Source organism: Pectinophora gossypiella, chromosome 17, assembly GCF_024362695.1.
Source record: "Pectinophora gossypiella chromosome 17, ilPecGoss1.1, whole genome shotgun sequence".
Lineage (NCBI taxonomy): Eukaryota > Metazoa > Arthropoda > Insecta > Lepidoptera > Gelechiidae > Pectinophora > Pectinophora gossypiella.
The window spans coordinates 4,191,394-4,215,415 of record NC_065420.1 but is presented as its reverse complement, the minus strand read 5'-3'; the positions used below and the strand labels follow the sequence as shown (position 1 = coordinate 4,215,415).

Here is a 24,022-nt window from a genome sequence, read left to right as displayed (position 1 = left end):
CATGAGCCATGTCATACGGCGGCTCAATAATAACCTTAACGCCAGGGTTGTAGCAGAAGTCACACGAGAGAAGGAGAGTGAACTAGTGAAGTAATGTTTCCCACTCCTAGCTCCAAAGAGCACTATTACCGAATACTGTGGTCACTGTATTAGCTCCATCGATCTAATAAAAAAGTAGATGCATAATCCCGGAAGAGATGGTGTGGCGACTTGGATACTTGCCGGAAGGACTGGCCGGAGTGCGCACAGAACCGAAAAAATGGGAATAAAAAGGGAAGGCTTTGGCCCAGCGGTCGGATATTGTCTTGGTTTTGACATTAAATAAGAAGTATGGCTTATCTGAATAGTTTTAGAATTACCTTATAGCTTGCACTTTTGTGCTAGTTTTATTTAAATTAAAAATAAATCGTCTCCAGCCTTCATATCTTTGTCAGAAGATTTAGACAGCCTTCAAGATGGCTGTAAAGTCTAATAAGCGGCAGATGCGGCCGCACTGCTGGCATATCAAGTGCAATTCGTTTGTAATAATTTGTGTTTTTATTCCAGATGTATGTTAATAATGAAAGTATCAGCCCATATAGGCGAGTTCACACCGCGCCTGCGCGCACACATAGCGGCGCGGTACCCCTACCTCGCTATACCGTGCGTGCAATATACTCAGTTGGAGAGAGAACTGTTCTGTAACATGTTCTACTTGAGACATCTGTGTGACACGCAGAAATTCCCTGACTGGCCCATACCAGATCCGGTGAGTATAAGGACTTACAGAAATATACACCGGGTGCTAATAACATCTTAACGAAAACTTTGAGGGATGATTCAGGCCATGATTTTGAGTTGATATCAAGCGGAACTTTCTGTCGCAAAAGTATGGAACAGAAAATACTTGACAAAGACTTGATATCAACTCAAAGTCATGGTCTAAATCATCCCCCTCAGTATTCGTTACGATATCACCAACACCCTGTATTTAACAATAGCGAATGTTCTTTATACAGGTACCACAATGTTTTGGGAAGTTTCCAATCAAATTAGTTATGAGATCCTTTTGATAGGGTTTCGATAGTGTGTGTGTTTTTCATAATCAATGTTTTCTCATCAGGTGCGCCTCTTGAAAGACGTGCTAGAGGCATGGCGTCGCGAGGTGGAGAAGAAGCCGCCTTCGATGACGGCGAGCGAGGCGTACGCGGCGCTGGGGCTGGCGGGCGGGCAGCACGACGAGGCCGCTGTCAGGAAGGCGTACTACCGCCTCGCGCAGCAGTACCACCCCGATAAGAACCCTGAAGGCAGAGTGAGTTGTACAGACATCTACTTTTTTAAAATAAAACTCTCTTTATACTTTTTTATAGTTCTGCTGTTTCTGTATTGACGTTTATTCAATGAATCACAGTTATAATTAATTTTAAATATTAGCAGTTACTAGATATCTGCTCACTCATACTCAAAAAACATCTTCATCCAGTTGGTAACATAGTTACACTTTGAATCATAAATTTTTACATAAATATATTTTTTGTTGAATGTCTCGTCCGCCTAAAATTACTGCAGCTTCTCGCTACCCGTATAGCTGAGGAAAAGTAGCTGCAAGAAAAGCCTCGGTTTCAGTTTTTTCTATTTTCATAGCTGGCGACGACTGTACATAACATACTATACACTTCTGTCTACCCTTTCTTGGGTGTTAAGTGTCCATAAAAATGCTAAAATTCTTGTACGGATCCTCAATTATGACTTTTTTAATTTGCTACGTAAGACTTACATGGTGGACATTGGCTGTAAACTATAATGTGCAATGGTTTCCTTTAGGATCGTTTCGAGGCTGTGAACCAGGCGTACGAGTTTCTGTGCAGCAGGAACGTGTGGACCGGCGACGGGCCCAACACTAACAATATTGTGCTCATTCTACGCACGCAGACCATCTTGTTCCACAGGTATTCTGATGGTAAGTTCCATGGTTATTATCCATGGTTAATAGCCGGACGGCTATTGGGTACTTCCCATAGACCTAGATACCTACATGAAATTTGGTAAGAATGAAGTTCTTACAGCATAAGAGGAAACAATCCGAAAATCGTATTTTTTTTGTTCCATCACACTAAAAAATGTTTTTGCAATTACCAAGTTTTTTCAGCTGGTAAACAAGTCGCGACGAATAGTTTTTCAACGGCAGTGTTAAAGCCTCTTTTTGTATACGGTTGTTTATCGTTCCCACAGTGCTAGCGCCATACAAGTACGCGGGCTACCCGCAGCTGTTGCGCACGGCGCGCCTGGAGGCGGAGGCCGAGCAACTGTTCGCGGAGAGCGACGCCCCCGCCCTGCTGCCCGCCGCCTGCGAGCTGGCGCACGCCACCGTCAGGTGCTCCGCTCTCAACGCTGAGGAGCTGCGGCGCGAGGGAGGACTGCAGGTCATTTTCACACTATTATATCTATATACACTACGTATATACTATACAGGGTGTTAGTGACATCGTAACGAATACTCAGGGGGATGATTCAGACCATGATTCCGAGAGAGTCGAAAGAGAAGAAAACTTTCGTTTTGACATTTCGTAAATAGGATCTCATTGGACTGCGTTGTCAAGTAGCCTATGTAGACATTGGCTTGAACCGAACCGAGGAGTTGACGATAGAAGGAAGGTATCAAATACATCCATAAACTCCAAAGACAAGTAACCAAGAAACATAATACCGCCGCTTTTGACACGAACCCCTATATGGTTATGAGTCTATTAAATCATCGTCATTAATTTAAGAGCTACGCTCTTGTCAGTGTACAATTCTCCATGTTACTTTTTTAGGGAAAAATAGGGCATCCGTTTCCTTCTCGCCTTCCGCCACGCAGTACTCTGTCTGACGCGAGTGGGATGGCGCCCAGAGTAGTCTGTTTCAAAGCCGTACTAGGAATCCTGTCCTCCGCCTCTGAATAGTACTGACAGTTACTCAGAGGTACATCTACCGCAAGATGAACTTAGTACCCGCACTTTATCGAGCCCTCTCTTAGACTAAAGGTGGTGGTGGTGGTTTCTTTTTTAGGTCAATTTATTTTCTCTTTGTGACCTTTGTAATCGCTTTCTCCCCACAGGTCCTCCACGAGGCGATGTCCCGCTGCGTGCCCGTGCTGTCCTCGTGCTCGAAGCCCACGGACATCGCGGCGCAGGTGTGCGGGCACTGCGCCCGATGCTTCGCCGTGGCGGCCACGTTCCCCGACTGCCGCGCCGTCTGCGCCGAACTGCCGCAGCTGTGTGCCGACATAGTGCCGCTCACCTGGCGCCCGGTATGCTTGTAACATAACCACACCCCGGACACCTCATACAAAACACCTCGTTTTACACAGATCCTACACATTGGCGTTATGGTACACGCGAATTTGTGTATGTGACGTCTGACGCCATTACGATTGAATACTAAAGTAAGACTGGGATGATGTAAACCGCTGCGCGCTGGTGGGGAGCGGAGAGCTACCCCTGCTGGAATGTAGGGCTCGAATACTAGATTACACTCCTCGCCTCCTCGCGATGTTATGCAGTCTCTGTAGCTTGTGTGTATCTTCTTACCACCAAGAAAATCAAAATTAGCTTACGATAGATGCGAAACAGCGCGATATTTGACGTAACGGTTAAAAGCAGCTTTATGATGAGAAAGGAAACCGTGGATCTGCCGCCTACAATGTGTCCACCCCCGCAGCACCTGGGCGACACGGCGTGCGCGGGCGCGGAGGCCATCGCGGCGCTGGCGGCGGAGCGCTCGTGCCGCTCGCAGTTCGCCCGCGCCGGCGCCGTGCACGCGCTGCTGCCCGCCGTGCTGCACTACGACTACACGCTCGCGGAGTCCGGGGTCGACACCGACGCGAACACCACTAAACAGGTGATTATAACATTTTACAATACAATTTATTGCACAAAAGTAACGTAACGCAACAGAAGTGTGTCATGGTCGAAGCAAATGGAATTCCATAGTCTCTGCTTATCCCGATGGGAAATAGGCGTGAGTTTATGTATGTATGTATATAAGTAACATATAACACAGGAGTATAAAGCAATATAACACATGAACACACATCTTCTATCGTGTGGGTTGTTGAGGTAGATTACCAACCTCATCAACCTTGGTCTCAGGGTTATTATTGAGGCCAAAGGCCCCTGTCATGAATGTAACGACTACGCTCTTACATCAGTAAGTAGTAACCAGTATCAAAGACTTAAAGTGCCTTCCGAAGCATGGATCATCTTACGTTTGGACAATCAGGTGACCAGTCTGTAAAGTCTTAATCAAACTAGGGATCGCAAAGTGATTTTTGTGATTTGTCCTCACCGAGATTTGAACCCGAGATCCAGATCAGCACAACGCTCAACCTGTACGGCCCATGCCGCACTGTTAGTGGAGGTGTCTCCCGTCATGGCTTGGTGGTCTTCTTCTATCGTGTGGGCTTATGTGTTTAAACTTATTAATAAGAACCGAATTATTGCCAGTTAATATTTTAATGTTTCCAACACAACCACTGGACCATGGCGGCCGTTAAATAATAAATTACTGAACTATTTCTTTTTTCGCAGGAAATCGCGAATCAACTAGCGAAACTATGCGTAGTGGCGCTAGGCGCTATATATGGGCCGCACGAAGACAAATCAGCTGATGACGACAGGATACGAGACGCGCTGCATTCTCTACTCACGCCGTATCTCTGCGGGAAGCTGAAAGAGCCTGATCAGCATGAGGTATAACCTAAATACATACATACATAAACTCATGACAAACAAACTTGCAGCCACTGATAACGGCAAATTAGTGGCTGCAAGTATGTTTGTCAACAAGTCCCCATTGACCTCGTATGACAAATAGACAACCAGTCCCTTTAAAGTAGTAACCGGGACCAACGGTTTAACGTGCCTTCCGAAGCACGGATCATCTTACTTTCAGACAATCATATGATCAGCCTGTAATGTCCTAACCAAACCCTAGTTCGGTCATATATTTTTTTGTGATATGACCCGACCGGTATTCGAAATCACGTCATGATGAAAGTACACAGCATGTCTTTTCTGTCCACAGCTCCTGAAAACTCTAACCTCAAACTGGCGGACCCCCTACCTGGTGTGGGACAACAGCACGCGCGCAGAACTAAAGGACGTGTTACGAAACTGTCGCGTGAACCCAGAAGAGGACGGTCCGTTGGTCGAGCCGTTCGTGTACTCGGCGCATGAGGGGCTAGTCTCAGTTGGCGGCGTCTATATTGACATCTACAATGAGCAGCCTGAGTTTACTATTGAGGTAAGAAGAATCGTTGATATTCTTTTGCAAGAGCCGTGTTAGTCATAAACCAATGATTTTCGAATCCACATTTTGATCATAAATGTTATACGACTAATACGGACTTGTCATCGGTGAAGGAATGTTTCATGCATCAAAATCTCGTAAAATTGTGGAATTAAATTAATTGAAAGAACCCAGAATATCGGGAGTCTCATATCCCTGATTAACGCGGTAAGAACCCGGTGTTGTGTTTTAATTATAATTGAAAGAAATCAAGGTTTTGTTGTAGAAAGTCACATCAGAACGTGATTTTTCAGAGGTGCTAACATGGTTTTCACTATAAGGCAAAGACGTTTAGTTTGTCAGCTTTTGGGGTCGATATTTTGGCCTATGCGAGTTCATTTAGAAAACAAGTCTTAATACGTAGAACAATATTGTTCCTTACAGAACCCTCAGCAGTTCATCTTGGACCTACTAAAGTTCGTCCACTCACAAGCTACCCAGGACATGACCACCGAGAGAGTGGAGCACCTCACACTCGCTCTCACCGCTCTCGCCAACGTCATCATCAAGAATCCTGGTACGTTCCACATTTTTTATGTCATACACACTGACACACTATAAACAAATTGACTCACATTCGCTAAGGAGATTTTCTAAAAAATGTCCCAGGTTTTATACAATGCACATGCCAGATGTATTTAGGCTGAGCCAAAGTCATCAGGGGGTTTGAATAGCCCACATTGAGGCGATAAATTTTAATAAGCAATATTACTATTTGACTTTTGTTGGCATTGCACACTTACTTTTATGTGCGCAAATGTCAATTTACAATGTTATACTTTTTTAGATGAATAGCTTCAATTTGTCCTTTTTAGTCTCCCAGAAGATGAATTGCACTTGCTATCAGTGGGAGTCGGTCCAGAGGAGACGATTTCGTTGTCTTTTCTAGCCTGTTTGATCCACACAACTGGGCCTTTTATCATAGCATAAAAAATAATACTACGTATAGAATGGTAACTCTCCGCCCCGCACCAGTTCGCATTAGCCACCCAGTTTGATTTACCTCACCCCCTCTGGGTCTTACTTTAGTCGAAATGGTTGTCTGGAATGTGCTTTTGTGAAGAGATGGATCTACCGTAGTGAAGTGTATAATTATGATATTAACCAAAATTGTCTTCCAGGTGCCGAGATCCAATGCATCGGTCAATTCGGTTTGATATTCGGGATGCTATCGGCGCGAGCGCATCCTAATTTGCAAGAGGCGGCATTACGAAGCGTGCTCGCCGCGGCTGGGAGCAGGGAATGTGTGGAGGATATAGCAGCCAGTATGGTGCTGGGGCATCTTCTGGCGTTGCTGGGTGACCGCCCGCCGAGGGCGGAGGCCCTGGCGGCACTGTCCGCTCTGCTTGCCAATACTGCGCTCGTTAAGGAGGCTTTAGCTAAAGGTAAATTTATACCGTCTATACCCTTCCTGGAGCAACATTGTAAATCAATTTTCAGTGTTTCTACAAATATCAAATTATTTAAACTATCATGACCGATCGTGTCTCAATGACCTCCGTGTTCCAGTGGTTGAGTGTTGGGCTCACGGTCCAGAGGTCCCAGGTTCGAATCCCGGTGGGAACATATCACAACAATTACTTTGTGAGCCCTGTTTTGGTTAGGACTTACAGCCTGATCACCCGATTGTCCGAAAGTAAGATGATCCTTGCTTCCGTGGAAGGCACGTTCAGCCGTTGGTCCCGGTAATTACTTACTAATTTAAGTACGTAGTCGTTACATGAGCCATGTGATGAAGCCTTTGGCGTCTCAATAATGACCATGACTTCAGGGCTGCTGAGATTGGTAATCCACCTCACAACTCACACGAATGAAGAAAACCGATAGTAATTAATTCCTGAAGAGTAGTGCATTTAGAGATATGACTGAGCAAGTGATAAATATTTATGATCTAAACATGAATTATGAAACAATTCCGCGTTGTTTGTTTGTACACAGGTGCTGTGATATATCTATTAGATCTGTTCTGCAATAGTAAAACGCCGGAGACGAGAGAAGCGGCGGTTGAACTACTAGCTAGAATGATGGCTGATAAACTGCATGGACCCAAGGTAATTTCTTCAATGGTCGTCTTGTAGAATCAAGATATGTATCACTATTGCGGTTTGATGGCCTTATTACTAAACAGCGATTTTCTCTAGGCAATCTTAGGGTGAAGTAGATTTCAACTTATTAAAACTCGGGATAGGCTACTTGACAACTTAGTCAAATGAGATACTTTTTATGAGACATCAAAACGAAAGTTTTGCTTTGGAGTTTGTATGGGATTACTGTCCTGTGACATCATCAATAAAAAGCGGTCAAACGTCGTACTCATTGTTACTTAACTTGTAAATAAAAATCGAAAATAATGCGAAACGTAAAATGAGATTGATTTTTGATCATCTTAGACTGGCTTTTGTTTGTAGATTAGCATTTTATAATTTAACTTTGACTTAGTCAAATACCCTAGTGCGCAAGATGTAGGAAAAATGAAGACCTAAACCTAGTTATAAGAAGTCTTTCGGATTTTTAATTAAACTACGAGTAGATAACAAGTCATACCGTCTATTATTCTGTGACAGTAGTTACGCCTCTATTAGACAAATTTCGTCATTGGTGAGTTATCCATATATGACCTTCATTAACATCAACATATAACCCCCAGGTCCGCCTAACAATATCGCGCTATGTTCCCGGCGTGTTCGCTGAAGCGATGCGGGAATCCGGCGCTTCAAGCGCTGTCCATATGATGGACGCCAACCACGAACACCCCGAGTTAGTGTGGAGTGATGAAGCCAGGAAGCGAGTGTGCAACCACGTGGCTGCTTTGAGAGACAGGTATGCTATTACATAGAATAATCTCAAGTACTATGTGTGCGTACATACGCTTTTCGTCGGCTATACAGGTTGTGAGAAACTGCATGAGAAGTTCGTTATGTAAAAAGAAATAAAGATATTTTTGAATTTGAATATAGAAGGAACACTCTCCGCTTCGCACCGATACGAGTTTAATTAACCTTGATTGATCTCATCTCTCGGAAGGGGGAGAGACCTGGTTGCCTCCTGGCGAAGTGGTGGTCGCAGGGGTCTATCTTCCACGTCCACTTATGTCCGTTATGGCAATATTAACAAGACTCCTAAAATCTGCTTCTCGGTTGGCATGTTAAAGTCGACTAAGAGATCACTGTCATCTACATAATTGACTAAAAGGGGCGATGGGTTGCCTAACCTTTCATTATTATATGGTTCATATCTATATGCGGACTTGGGAAATATGCTGCAATCTTCCCGTAGTTTGTTGGGATGACGTCCTTAAGTCGTGTCTGTTATTTTGTCCTATTCTTACGTAATAACACACCCCGGACACTTCATACAAAATACCTCGTTTTAGACAGACGCTACACATTGACGTTGTCGTATACGCGCATCTGTGTGTGACGTCTTTCGCCCATACGATTGAAGACTAGAGTAAGACCGAGGGGGTGGGAGCGGAGAGTTGCCGCATTATTCCTTATTGTATGAAAAATGGAAATAGTAAGAACGAGTTCTAACCAACAGGCATCAGTCCAACCAACTCCGCGATGCGAACTTGACATTCGAAGATCGGGAGACGTTAGAGCGGGTCTCGGCCGGGGAAGAGACCTGGGCGCCTCCTGGCGAAGTTGTGGTGGCAGGGGTCTACCTCAAGCTGTACCTACAGAACCCCCACTGGAACCTGCGGAGTCCTAAGAAGTTCCTACAGGAGTTGTTGACTGAAACCCTAGCTGCCCTGAACAAGGATTCTGGTGAAGTAAGTAATGCTTTTTTTGGGGTTTTATTACTTTTATTTCTATTTGTAATACATAGTTGCTGCGTAATTAGTATAGTATTGATATTTACATTCGATGTTGTTGCGTGTATATTCTGAATGTAGTGTTCGTACAGTCTTTCCGGTATTTTTACCCGTGGGTATCTATTCCTACTGCGTGGTTTGCGTAACAGATAGCAGTGAACCACGCGGTGAGGTTATTCAGGTTAAGCATTAGCGGATTTCATACAAGCCAATGCGACCTTGCCGACCGCTTCCCCGTCAATCACGTCGGTGTTGATGAGTATAGCCTTTTGATAACGTGAAATCAATAATGATTTTTAACTTCACTGTATTTTCAACAGGGCAGCAGAGGCGAAGTATGTGCGAAAGCTCTAGCTATACTACTTCGGTCGCGGCCGGCTCTAGGAGAAGTATGCGCACAGCTGGGTGAGATGCCGCGCCTGGCGCGCTTGCTGTCCTCGTGCCCGCAACATGCCGTGCCAGTGCTGGCGGCCTGCGCTGACACACAGGTACTTCATACGTACTATATGAATCCTTTCTAGAGAAGTATGAAACTAGCGATCCTGCTTCGCTCGCTGCCTTCGCTTACATACAGGTACGTAATATGTTCAAAAACCTTAGCAATCCCGCTTCGTTCGCAGCCTTCACTGACACATTAGCTCACAACTATATCCCAAGTGGGGTAGTCAGAAGTACATCACCCTCACCGAGCTTTCTGTTACACCAACGTGAGCTGGTGAGTCGTATCGCCGTCTGTAATGGTCGAGCCAACTGTGGTAGTGAAAATTAATAACTCATTGGTGCAAGTCCGGTACCGGGGTACATACATACCATACGATTATAATTCTTGCTAGCGAGCTGCGAAAGCTCTAGCGAGTCTGCTTCGCTCGCTGCCTTCACTCACATGCAGGTACATGATACGTCAAAAACCTCAGCGATCCTGCTTCGCTCGCTTCCTTCACTGACACCCAGGTACATAACATCATAACATGTCATAATTTGTTAGAGGCGAAGTATGAAAACCTGTTGGTTGATACTGCTTATTTTGCGGTCGGCTTCTGGTTGTTCTGGGGCTCTGTGTCATTCTATGCATCAAGAAATAAATCAGTTTATCTTTCCTCAGGCCTGCGTAAGCGCGCTAACACAGACGGAAGTAATGTTGGGCATGAAAGTGGCAGTGAAGACGTGTCGCGAGGTGATCGGAAGCGCCTGCGAGGCGCTCAGCTCTATATTCAACAGCTCGGTCAACACTGACCGACTTGTACTACAGGTAATGTTCAAAAGAAATGTTTTAGAAAATAACGAAGAAAACTAACGAAAGTCGAAGTCCAGTTTCAAATTTAATAGTATTTTTGACATCTGTTTATTTTTTTTATTATTTACTGTAATTGTCTAATTCGCTGAAATCATCAAGCCAGTCGCGCTTTGGACGCGTTTTCGTACGAATTATATGGAAGGATATTCCAATTCCCAGTACGAAGTACTATAAGAGCGCGTACACTGGCTGCGAGTTGGACGACGACGACTATCGACCAGTTATCGTTTGTGCACGCACGAGTTGAATTCGTACGAAACTGTACATCGCACGCCTTAGAGCTGTCAAATAAAATATAATTTGATACATAGGTAAACGTTAAAGTAGTGCTTGCGGGATCGAATCAAATATTTTTATTTCTTCACTCGCGTGAAGGCGGCCTCATCAACCCTGGTGTCAGAGATATTATCTACCAGGGGCTGACACGGCTAAAGGAACAACTTGCTTAACTTTTAGTCTGATAGCTTTTAAATTAGTGCCGTCCTTTACTTACAATAAGGGTTCCGGTTACTACTTATTGATGTAAGTAAGTAGTCGTTACATGACCCATGTCATGAGCCTTTGGCGGCTCAATAATAATCGTGACACCAGGGTTGATGAAGTTGGTAAGTCACCTCACAACCCACATGATAGAAGAAGAGGGTAAGAAAGAGATAGAATATGTTTTAGTCCCGTCAAATTATCGCGTCGTTTTACTAAATAAATAAAATTTGTTGCAGGCACTAGAAACAGACTTAATAGGCGAGCTGCTCTCTCTGCTGGAGACGCGCCTGGACGGGCAGGTGGCGGCGCAGCTGGTGAACGCGCTGAAGGCCATGTCCCGCTCGGCCGCGCACGGCGAGCGCGTGCGCGGCGTGCTGGCGCGCTCGCGCGTCTGGGACCAGTACGCGGCGCAGAGGCACGACCTCTTCATATCCTCCGTGCCGCACCACCACTCCATCGCTGGTAACTATACCTACATACATACATACATAGGTAGTCAGAAACCACGGACTTACAGTATTATTTTGACTATACCACTTTTTTCCATTCTCATGCATGCTTTGAGTATAAAACTTAAAAAAAAACTCTTAATAAATATTACATCAGAATATGATTTTTCAAAAAGTCACGAAGTTTTCACTTTAAAGCATCGATACATCAACAAATTCAGATACACATTTTTTTTTTTCTATTTAACTTATTTATGTATTTTAATCAAGAAAAACCGAAATATTATCATATTTTACTATGACGTCACGGTGTGCTTTTTCATACAAATTCCTTAGTAATTTTATGTTTTATTTGTCTAGTTGGAAACTAGCCTATTATAAACAGCCTATTTACGTCTCACCTGCTGGGCACTGGCCTCCCCTCAGTCAATCGGAGGGGCGGAGCATACTCTACCACGCTGCTCTTCTGCAGGTTGGTAGAGGCTAGTAACCCGGGACCGACGGCCTAACGTTCCTTCTGAAGCATGATTACAAAATAAATAAATAAATAAATGTCCTTCTCCACCAGCGGCGCCGCACTCGGCGGGCTACCTCACGGCGCCGCCCTCCAACATCCCTGCGCAGCCGCCGCCCATCGACTGACGCCGCCTGCCCTGTTAGTACCCCACACATTACACACGGGATTTGCCTTGCCACAAATATTCTCACCAGTTAAGCCGGTCACACACAGAACTTGTACATGAAGCATTTGGTAGATCGCTGGGTCAAATTATAGAATGCTAATGCTGAATACAATCGAAATCAAATCAAATGTACTTTATTGCACATAAAAACATACATACATAAACTTACGCCTATTTCTCACCGGGGTAAACAGAGACTATGGAATTCCATGCCTACATTCATCAACAGAAAAAATAGAAGCCTGTTTTAAGTGATAAAAAAATAAGACTAACCTATTTTTTTTTTAAGAAGTACGTAACAATGTGTACGACGGTTTGCCGTGATTGATGACGTCATGGTTTTTCACACTTTCATAGAAACATATCGTTTTGATATTTCTTAAAGTTACGCGCCCAATATGGCAGCCTCAGGCCTGTTGTCTTAAATTTTGTACCGGGTTAGAGCTCTCGGCGCTCCCCATTTGTCCGGCCAAGTAGTTAATGCGATGAGAGGAAAACCATAAATCATGTCATAAAAAATGTTTCTTCAAAAGTATCTTATTGATTTGGTCGTCATCTAACTTATATTATTATTAAAAACTCCCGTTTCTCGTTCTGGAATGCTGCCGGTATCGCTACTATGTACATTATTGACCTATATACTCTCAGGGAAGTTATACCCTGTAAAACGTAACATTTTAATGACAACTCAAAGAATACATCGCTTAGTATGAAAGAGACGAAAGATACATCTCTTTCACACTAATGGTATACTATGGAAGAGACAAGAGATATGTGATTCAAATCGTGTTAGGTTTTATAAGGTTGCTAAATATTGCATTGGGGAAGTTTTAAAAGCTACAACATTCACATCACTTACAGATTAACTTCTTTATAAAATTGATGTAAAATTACGTTAACCTTATATTGCATTATTGTTCTAGAAAAAATAAATCAAAACTTAAAAATGTTTATTCATTCGAATACTATGATTTCATCACAGAGCGCGGGCGTATTTGTAGAGATGGTCTGGTTATGCAGATGATCTGTTGACATTTACGGTCACGAGCATTAATATGCACTTTGGTACCATGTCACATTAACTTTTTTGACAAATTGAACTGTAAGTCTCACTAAATGTCAAATATGTTAGTGCGACAGAGTCCTAAAGTGGGTACATTATGTTGCTCATGACTGTACTTGGGGTTACCGTTACCGAACTATCGATAGTTAGATTATCGACAGTTGATAGTACCGATAGTTCATTTAGATCTATACTATCGTTACACGTTAATACTATCGGTTGTATTGCTTCTGACTATTGCAAGGACTATCCATAATATTGTTTTTTTTTTTAAACTATTAATAGGCATCACTACTACTGGTACACTACATATATTTGACTTTCTTATCAATTGAAATCATAACAACATCATGATGTAACAATGTTTTGTGCAATCAATACATAAACACAAAACACGTGTTTTCAACTGCGCAAGTGCTATCGTCACGCATAAATTATGATAAAAAAATATAATAACAAAGCTCTTTGGTAAATAGCTGATAAGATACTCTCAATTTCGAAACTATCTATATCGATGTTTACTATATAGAATTGGGTAGTTTTCTAGGTCAAAGATATATTATGCAATTCTGATTACTAAATAAAGACAGATCTAAAGCTGAAAATAAACATTTTCTTTTTTCTATTTAACTTATTTATGAATTTTAATCATGAAAAATGTAATAAAAAGTGCGACATTTTGTCACAGGTTGCTTTTTCATACAAATTCCATAGTAATTTCGTTGTTTGACGTTTAGTATAAAGTAACTGATTTGACTAGTTGGAAACTAGCTTATTGCACTATGAATCAATGTATTCTAACGAGGGTAAAAAATAGAAGCTCAAAATGTAAGCGGCAGCACCTTTTGAAAGTTCTTAAATTATGATAATTCTCCATACCGTCCAGATAAAATTCCTGGAGTGTATTCCATCTGAAAGATGAGTTACGAGAAAGAAAAGCAACCAGTTGGAAAAAGGCAGTTTTGATTGAAAATAAGTTTTTCTAAGCTTTTTTCTTTCCGATCTTTAGGGAATAAACATAACACTGTGATTTTGCAGTTAAACACTGCGCAAAGTGTTACACTGTTTACTCAAATATTATGGGTAACTGTCAAAATTAAAGAACACTCAACAGAAGCGACACCTTGAAGGAGAAATAGGCAGTTTTGTACCCCATTCTAGGCATATGAATAATTATACGAAATGTCTCTAGAGTAAGAGAAATAGGCAGCACTATTCGTAAGTTAATCTACCTAATAAGCAAGGCAAATCCTTACTTTGTACTTATGTATAAAGATGCAACTAATTATGTCATTTGTTATATTGTGTTAAGAAATTGTCGAAGTTTTAAACACGTTTATGAGTCACCTACTCCTTTTAACAAATCTCGTCATAATACGACACGAAGTAGTTTTTTCATCGAAGTAAGAATGCCATATTTGAAGCACCGAACGTAATTTCATGGAACTTATTCATAGATTTATGAATTTTATTGACCGTTTACGTCGAAAAATGTCTTCGCAAAAACGGCTTCTTACAATGGCGCTGATTCCAACAGACACCTCCTAATTTTATTCTAAGTTATACCTGTCCTTTTCTTATCCGCGGACGAAAGGGACGGGTAATCAACAGGCTAAAAATGAATGGAATACACCTCAATTTTAGGCGGAAATCTATAACCCTTTCGAAACGTTTATCATTGGTGTATAACCCGACAGAATTAAGTTGACAGAAACATGAAACGGGTTACATACTAGCAAGATGCTGATTTGATTGGTGCGGGTTATGGTTTCATTCACTGTTTAATTTTGAATTTAAAAGCTGTTAATCGTCCGTCCCTTCCAAGTGACAAGCTGTGTCTGCCGGAATCAATATTAAATCTATCTAGTGTCGTGAGGGTTAAAAGTAATATAAAGTATTCTCACAGAAGTATTCTATAATGGTATGACGTTACTTCGAAGACTTAAACAATTCAAAACTCAATGAAACTTCCTTCGTGTCATATTGTGTCAAAATCGATCGATTATATTACCCGTTATTTTCTTATTATAAGTAATTCTTAGTTTAAAAAAGTACCAATAAAGGCTAGAACATAATGGACGGATACACGGATAATGGCCCCGATTCCTGCAGACACCTCCTAATATTATTTTAAACTATACTTGTCATTTTCTTATCCGTGGAAATGGAAAAGGACGGTTGATTGACTATTGTCAATTTTAAAATGAATGAATTACCCGGGTGAATAAAATAGGCATCTGGCTGATATGCAACTTGTTGGACGTGTGCTGTCAACTTAATTCTGTCGGGTAAAATGTAAAATTTTAAGAGTGGAGAGTTAGTGGAGTAATTTAGATTTCTGCTGAAATATTTCTGCCATAAACTTTATGCCTGTAGATTACTCGTCCCTTTCCTTTTCGGCGCATAAGAAAATGACAGGTATAACTTAAAATAAAATTAGCGTGTATCAGCGCCATTACGACACTATAGTATTATTAGCCAAAGGTACATTTTATTGGTGTATTTTGTCATAGCTGTGTATATAGCGATCTCTGTGAAGAATAAACAATTATATGTATGGTCATAAATTGTTATGTAAGTAAATGGTATGGTAAAATGTCAAGTAAGGAATGCAATTTAAGATTTTAATTTCCGAGAGAAATGAATATAGACTTGCATTGTTTTTTTGTTGGTTTTCAAGTTGTCTATACGGCGAGTTAGTGACATCGTAACGAAAACTTTTGGGGGATGATTCAAACCATGATTCTGAGTTGCTATCAAGTGGAATTTCCCGTCGGAAAATTAATGAAAAAAATAGTATTGTTTTTTCCCACATTGTGCATAGAACCCGAATTTAAAATAAAAAAGACAAGTTATTAAACTATCAATGTAAATCGAACAACGCGAATAGTCGCTAGATTACTTAAAGTATTATTATGTGGTCTAGGATAGGATGTTGCGTTGATTACATTGCGGCGCAGCAGAAACTCAAAATTGTAATTTAACATTTCCAACAAGAAAAACACCAACCATCGTCTTTAGTACGGTCACGAGTACTAATAATACATTTTGAAACCATGTCACATTAACTTTTTTGACAAATTATACCGTAAGTCTCATTAAATGTCAAATATGATGGTGCGACAGGGTTTTAAAGTGGGTACATGATATTGCTCATGATATTAATCAAGTAGACGTTCTAATTTATTTTTCGTTACTGTGTCACTAACACCCTGTATGTACTAATTATTTTTTTTAGTTGCGGCCAATTTGCAGTTTTATATAGGTACTATAAAGGTCTTTTCACCATTCTACAATATTGTTCGAAATTGTCATATTGCACCCTTTTCAAATATAGAAACGTGATATCCTTAGTTTAGAAAGAAGTGTAATTCTATTCCGTTACACTCAATTTCCCTATATTACTAGATGCGTAAGTTTTATACGGATTGATCGGATATAGAATTCGCATTTTTGTATGGATTTTTAGTAAAGGAACAGAACGGAAATGCATGAATCATACTAGTATGTTAAACAAAATTTGTTATCGGTAATGGCTGTCTGCCATTATGGGCGTTTCACATTATACCAGCAAGCATTCCAGGGGGGTTAAAATGGCCACATCGAAGCAATTCATCACATTTGACAAATGTCAAATTGCAATATTACTTTTTTAGATGAATTGCTTCGATGTGGCTTTTTTAACCCCCCAGTTTAACGATTGAATCCAACGCTGGAATGTTACTGGAATATCATATACAAACATCATTCGAATCATAATCATGAAATGAATAGTTTATGTTATCTTGCCATTCCCAATATATCATCAACACGAAATTAATTATTTTTAGTATATTGAGACTGAATCATTTCAGTAAATTTAGATGTATGTTATTCAAAAAATATGCAATTAAAAATATAATAAGAATATTATGAGACGTGTTTTAGATTCCACGAATTCTTGTGTAAGATAATTGTTTTCGATATGTGCGTTACCACGGTGATTAATTTGCCTATACGTATGTGTTAAATCAGAGAAAATTATTGATACAAAGACAGAATTATTAAAACTAAATCCATGGTTCATTATTGGGTTACTCATATCATAGTTTAGGCGCCTAGATATTCAAATGTAATCATTATATTAAGGCAGGTACTGAACAAGAATATTTGCGTCTAATATCATTAAAATTTGACTGTTATTACAATAATATAGAATATTCGGATGATAAAATATTTATTACTAATCTGTATTGAAAGTTTCGCGCCTAAATTACCTCGTTAAGTACCTATCTTTGTTTTTCTTTCTGCGTTTTGATCATGTCAACACATCGGGTACGTCCTTACAATTTTAAATGTCGAACGGGTCTTGATTTTCTTGTGTTCTGAACTTATAGACGGGACAATAACGTTTATAATTCATTGAAGAAGTAGTTATTAAATATGCATATTGTAGTGATTTTGCCTTTGGACATCGAATTTTAAGAAAAAAAGATAATAAATATGGTTATAAAAATAGAATTCAATTTGTCATATTTATTTATTTTAGTTTAAACTAATGCGGCGCACGTATATTAGTAAATGTCACTCCACGGTAGTTGTCTTAGGGCGCCTTGAGATTGGTTGCGTGCTTTTCCAACAACAGTCGTGCGTCAGTAATTGTTATAAAGATGTACTCAGTGGGTGATTCTTCCTACTTTCTCTTGTATCTTTCTTTGATTCTGGCGAAAGAAATTTAATTTTAATTATTTTGGCCGTTATAAAAATAGTGATGTCCTTTACTTACGATGAGTGCAAGAAAGAGAGAACTAGTTTTGGAACTGGCAAGCTAAATTTAAATTAGGTTTGTGTTTAAGAAAGAAACATTTATTACTTCCGGACACCACAGACACAGACAGACAGGTACATTACATTTAACACAGGACAGAAACCACACGGAAATCAATAAGTACACAGACAAAAAAAATCCAAAACAAAAAGAAAAACAAATCAAAATCATAAAAACAATAATAATAAAACTAAGTATTCTAAATGCAACGCACTGACGGCCCGATCATCGGCGGTGGAGTCCGGAATAAAAGGACCTCGCTCAGCGTAAGTCGCGGCGTGAGCCACGACGCTGGTATTCTGCGGGCCCTGAGGAGTGAGGCCAGAATCTGCACCATTTAATTACAAAAGTCAAGTTCAACCAACCAAGCGTAATCGTGCGCCGCAATTAGCGAGCGGCTCTTAGCTTTATCGGGGTTTTCATGTCATTAGTATAGAGTCAATTCTGGCGCACAAAACTTGCAGGTGCTTTAGTATGACAGCTGTGAAACTAGCGCCGACCTTCACTTACGCTTAGCGTACGCAAGGGATAGCGCTAGTTTTAGAACAGACAAAGCACTAGCTTAAGTTCAGTCCGCCAGAATGAGACTAACGGTAAAATGTTATTTATATTAAAGTTATATAAATAAGTAAACTCTATAAGACTCGGAACACAGATATCAATGAAGGACAGGGCTGAGAAGGCACCACGAGTGGTAGAACGAAGTGATGAATATGTATATTTTTATATCTAGAGATAAGTTATATTATTGTAAAATATATGAAATTAATATAATATGAATCTGATTTATGGTTTATTTTATTTATTACATAACACTTATATGTATAAAAATACAAAACTTATTCTAAGGTTTAACCGAAACACTACAATTGTTGAGCCAAATCTACTGAAAAAAATATATGAAAAACATATATTTATGTGTGTATAATGTAATGTAATTATCAAAATGAAATTTCTATGTATATTTAATCGTAAATCTACGACTTATATATAAAAAATACATTTTTAATTACACGGGAATTAAACATAGGTGGAGTGGTTGTATAGACTACCACCTCTACTACTTCAGTGATGTAATGTTACATTACACTACACTAGTACAAAAAGAGAACTTGAAACGTGTTTGTTACAAATAAATAAACAAGATCTGACATGGCTCATGAAACGACTACGTACTTATATCAGTAAGCAGTAACCGGGACAAACTGCTTAACGTGCCTACTTTCGAACAATCGGGTGATCAGCCTGTAATGTCCTTACTAAGCCAGGGCTCAAAAGTGTTTTTTAGTATGTTCCAATCGGGATTCGAACCCGGGACGAACTAACAAATCAGAAATAATTTATTCGCTCAGGATGGGTTAGGTTAGGTTCACAATATGGTATAAGTCAGTGTTACAGAATCTCTATCCTGCTAATTATTATTAGCATGCAAATACCATGAATTCAAAAAAATCACTAATACTATAAAAACTGTTAGCAAATAGCCATTCGCGTAATTTACAAGACATTATTTATTATTTTAGTGGGTCCGTTTTTAAATTTTACAGGTATCCCAACAATTGGGTAGTTTCGTAGGTCAAAGATAAATCATGAAATTCTGATTATAAATAAAGACAGGTCTAAAGTTGTCAAAAAACGTTTTCTTTTCTGTATTCAACTTAATTATGTATTTTAATTAAAAAAATATTATAATAAATGGGACATTTTATTACGTTTTTCTATGAATGACGTCATTGTGGCTTCTTCATACAAAAAATCCATAGTGATTTCGTGTTTTGACGTTTAGTAAAAAGTAACTGATTTGACTAGTTAGAAACTACCCTGTTGGTCAATAGATTTATTTCACCTACTTAAAGATATCTTAAAATACAATACAGGTACTTTACCTTTTGAAGGCGAGATTTTATCTAATTGTTTATTAGCCTTACTCCATTTTCATTTACTTACAACATACTATTATTCACTTGTATCACTTATTCGAGATCATTGGAATAATGGCTCGGTGGCTCGACATACTACACACGCCAGCCGGCTTAGCACCATAAGCGTGCGACTCTTTCTCGCCTCGACATACGTCACCCGTCACTCTCTCACAGTACTGTACAGAAAGAGACAGGTGATCTCTGTCGCGGCGAGAAAGAGTCGCGTGCCACAAGAGACTTTCTGTAAAAACCTAAAAAACTTAATGGACTATGATCCAACAAACGTAACATGATTAGAATTGGGTAGTTTCCTAGGTCAAAGATAAATTATGAAATTCTGATAACTAAATAAAGACAGATCTTAAACTGACAAAAAAAAATTCTTTTTTCTATTTAACTTATTTATGAAATAAAGAAAAATGTAATAATAATTGCGACATTTTCGACGTCATATTATGACGTCACAGGTTGCTTTTTCATACAAATTTCATAGTTCGTCTTTTGACGTTCAGTAAAAAGTAACTGATTTGATTGGAAACTACCCTATTACATCAGGACAGATATCTAGTACATCGCTTACGAAAGAGACTTATCTCTCGTCTCTTTCGCACTAAGAGTGTACACCTTAGTAAGAATAAGAAAGAGAAATAAAAGATATTCCATTTGAATCAAGTTTCGTTTGTTGGGCCATAGTATGAACTAGTAAAACGGACTTTATTACTTGACAGAAATTACATATTAAATCAATTAAAAACGCTAAAAATTAAGTTCTAAAAGTTAATTTAAATATTAATGAATTTGTCAGTATTGCTAATTGGATAGTTTTCGATTATTTGTGACATTTTTAATTCATTGTAATTGAATTCCCAATTGAGTTTTCTTGTAGTGTGGGTTATCAGGTGGATTACCAGCCTCAAAAACCTTGGTGTGAGGGTTATCATAGCGCCGCCAAAGGCCCCTGACATGACTCAAGTAATGACTCCATTCTTACATAAGTAGTAACCGGGACCAATGGCTTCCTTCGGATTAACGTGCATTCTGAAGCACTGATCATCTGTCTTTCGGATAATCCGACCTGTAATGTCCGACCGAGATCCGACATCCGAAACACGGTAACGCGGTGTTTTCTGCTCTCGCGTAAGCATAATTTCCACCGCATACCGCATTTCTGCATTCTGGTTGATGAGGTTGGTAATTCACCTCACAACCCACACGATAGAAAAAGCCTGCATTCTCGTCTCATAACGCCAGTCCAAATCACAGATAATAATTTACGTCTATCTCAATAAGGTGCATGTCCTTTGGAACGATTTGCAATCGCGTTTGCGTTGTATTTAAAGTATCCTCACGTATACACATCATTAGAGGAAGGGATAGACCTAGGAGAACATTTATGAATCAAATAAAAAGAAAAGGCGCAGCGGACCTAGCACCGTAAGCACACGACACTTCTCGCCGCGACAGAGATCGTCTGTCTCTTTCTGTGCAGTACTGTGAGAGAGTGACGGGTGATGTATTTTTTGGGAAGACGGGATTTGACGGGAAGAAGAGAGGAATGGCGATTACTCCACCGACAAGAGCGCAGCTCTTAAATAAAGAGAGAGATACAAATCAGCACGCACAATGCTGAAATCACGTGTGTCAAACTGGTTGAGGTTTGGCGAGCGGAGCCGGCGGTGACGTGTAGTGGTTCGACTGCGGCCCTTTCAGCGGTCGCTCGTAACTCTCGCCGCGCGCCCATACTCTGTTACCCCTGCAAATATGGATAGTACAATGTTATAATTAAAACACATAATAACGGGTTCTTACCGCGTTTAAAATGGGGATATGAGACTCCCGATATTTCGACACTGTTGCAAGTGCCATGATCACGGGATGACTGATGAGATTGGAGTGGAGTAGGTAGAACCATAATTCTCTACGGGCAGACATCCCCATTCCCCGTCTCATATCCCCATTTTAAACGCGGTAAGAACTCGTTATTATGTGTTTTAATTATGATAATGGTGCTAATTCCTGTAAATACCATCTAATTTTATTTTAAGTTATATCTGTCATTTTCTTATCCGCCGAAAAGGAAAGGGACGGGTAATCGACAAGCATAAAATTTATGGAACACACGTCAATTTTAAGCACAAATCTAAACTAACCGTCTAAAAATTTTACGTCAGTCAATAACCCGACACATTAATTTACTCATTCTTCCTAAAATTAAGAGCTGTGAATCATCCGTCCCTTTCCTTTTCGACGGATATGAAAATGACGGATATAACTTAAAATAAAATTAGGCGGTGTCTGCAGGAATCGGGGCCATTAACCGCGTAAACTTAAAACAATGTAGTACAATGTTATACAAAGCACAACATTCCACTACTGAGGTCAGGAGCGGATCAGGCTTTTATGTCAGGGGGGGGGGAGGTCACCAGGTCGCAGCTAACCTATCTCCGTAGAGAATTAGATAAAACCACTAGACCACGGAGACCGATCAAAACAAGCAACGAGCTAGGAGGCTATTACAAAGTTCTCTACTGCAGAATTTCGGACTTGTCAAATCTTCAGGTTAGGTAAGCGGACGCCATGAAAAACGGGATGATGCTAGGATATGATGATGATGATGATTACAGGCCTGAGCTTATGAAAAAATCTTCTTACCTAAGAATCATCTTGATATATCTCTGCGGCTTGGGCGTAGGGGGTGGGTCGTCGTCCAGTTCCAGAGATAAGTATTCGTCGGCGCATGCGTTGTTGAGGAGTTCATCCAGCTTGTGATGCAGTTCAGCGAACGTCGGCCTCTCACGCGGGCGGGCGCGCCAACAAGACATCATTAGATCGTAGCTGGCAGAAAGAGAAAGACTCACTTTAGTAGGTAACCCCGGATACTCCGTATAAAAATGTCAATCCTACCGTGAGCTGCCTAAAGCGTAAGTGCTCTAGGTAAGCGTAATCCACCCTAGACCACATCGTCACTTAACATCAGGTGAGATTGTGGTCAAACGCGAACCTATTAAATTAAAAAAAGAAGATTAAGTCTGACAGTCCACGCTATCCCCCTTAATCAATCAGTAATTCTTTATTGCACAAAGACATAGGCTTATTGCAACCTAACCTGAACCTAACCCCTGCCCTTAACCTTACTCCTGCGACTAATAGCCATCATCATCCTCAGCCCATTAACGTCCCCACTGCTGGGGCACGGGCCTTCCCTATGGATGGATAGGGAGATCGGGCCTTAAACCATCACGCGGGCCCAGTGCGGATTGATGGTTATTAACGACTGCTAATGCAGCCGGGACCAACGGCTTAACGTGCCTTCCGAAGCACGGAGGACTTACAGCCATTTAAGACTAATGTAGGACCCGGGGGAGGTGAAGTCGGCGCCAGACGCGAATTGGTGCGGAGCGGAGGGTCACCGTTCTATAGGTACGTAGTGTTATTATTTATTCTGTGGTATTTATAGAGCAAAGGTACATAAACCTGAATATATTTTATCATTTCTTTGAAAGACAAACAATGGAAGCATATAATACCATGGTCTTACCGCGTTAATCAGGGATATGAGACTCCCGATATTTCAACACTGTTGCAAGTGCCATGATCACGGGACGACTGTTGAAATTGGAGTGGTGTAGGTAAATCCATAATTTTCTAAGGGCAAACATATCTTTCTACCTTCTTTCTGATTAGCGCGGTAAGAACCCAGTATTATGTGTTTTAATTATGATAATAACCGCGTAAACCAAACAATTTATAAACAATGGAAGCGCCAGGAAGTAGGTATTTAAGTTACGAGATAAGTAAGCTTGTTTCATTCATTAAAACATTCCGGGGCAGAACGTCTGTAGGCGATATCCGTTTCCAAGGGTCATACCATTATAAGAGGTCAATGAACCGTGGTCTGTTTCTCTGAAGAGACATGATATTAAAATATACTTACAGTTGTTTACTGCAGTTGTTTGGTCTTGGCATGCGGTATCCGGCCTTGAGCAGTCTGGGGAGCCTTGCGGCTGGCACTTCAGGGTATGGAGCTCCCCCTACCGTCACTACCTCCCATACCACCACGCCGAACGACCAGCTGTGGAAATAGTAAGTAGAATTATTTATAGTAAAATCATAAAAAAATGCAACAAACGCTTGGGATTTTTTAATATGCACAAATATTTCCCTTCGACTTTTATCAAGAAAAAATAAAATATACAT

General features: G+C 40.5%; 2 protein-coding genes across 2 annotated transcripts in view; one reads left to right on the top strand and one right to left on the bottom strand.

The window, feature by feature from the left end:
* The window catches only part of LOC126374285 (dnaJ homolog subfamily C member 13), a 41,085-nt gene extending 22,397 nt beyond the window's left edge, over positions 1-18,688 (top strand). The window contains exons 21-37 of the mRNA XM_050020808.1: positions 547-748; positions 1,103-1,291; positions 1,804-1,939; positions 2,212-2,402; positions 3,080-3,271; positions 3,682-3,861; positions 4,551-4,712; positions 5,047-5,265; positions 5,695-5,827; positions 6,432-6,695; positions 7,249-7,361; positions 7,958-8,130; positions 8,851-9,082; positions 9,445-9,612; positions 10,227-10,373; positions 11,138-11,363; positions 11,919-18,688. Coding sequence (XP_049876765.1) covers positions 547-748; positions 1,103-1,291; positions 1,804-1,939; positions 2,212-2,402; positions 3,080-3,271; positions 3,682-3,861; positions 4,551-4,712; positions 5,047-5,265; positions 5,695-5,827; positions 6,432-6,695; positions 7,249-7,361; positions 7,958-8,130; positions 8,851-9,082; positions 9,445-9,612; positions 10,227-10,373; positions 11,138-11,363; positions 11,919-11,992 — 3,001 coding nt within the window. The 3' untranslated portion in view covers positions 11,993-18,688. The remainder of the gene's footprint in view (positions 1-546; positions 749-1,102; positions 1,292-1,803; positions 1,940-2,211; positions 2,403-3,079; positions 3,272-3,681; positions 3,862-4,550; positions 4,713-5,046; positions 5,266-5,694; positions 5,828-6,431; positions 6,696-7,248; positions 7,362-7,957; positions 8,131-8,850; positions 9,083-9,444; positions 9,613-10,226; positions 10,374-11,137; positions 11,364-11,918) is intronic.
* Positions 18,689-19,134: 446 nt separating this feature from the next.
* LOC126374312 (tyrosine-protein kinase receptor torso-like) overlaps positions 19,135-24,022 on the bottom strand; it is a 30,399-nt gene continuing 25,511 nt past the window's right edge. The window contains exons 13-15 of the mRNA XM_050020862.1: positions 23,760-23,897; positions 22,478-22,660; positions 19,135-21,578 (exon numbers count right to left, since the gene is read on the bottom strand). Of these exons, the coding sequence (XP_049876819.1) occupies positions 21,467-21,578; positions 22,478-22,660; positions 23,760-23,897 (433 nt within the window). The 3' untranslated portion in view covers positions 19,135-21,466. The remainder of the gene's footprint in view (positions 21,579-22,477; positions 22,661-23,759; positions 23,898-24,022) is intronic.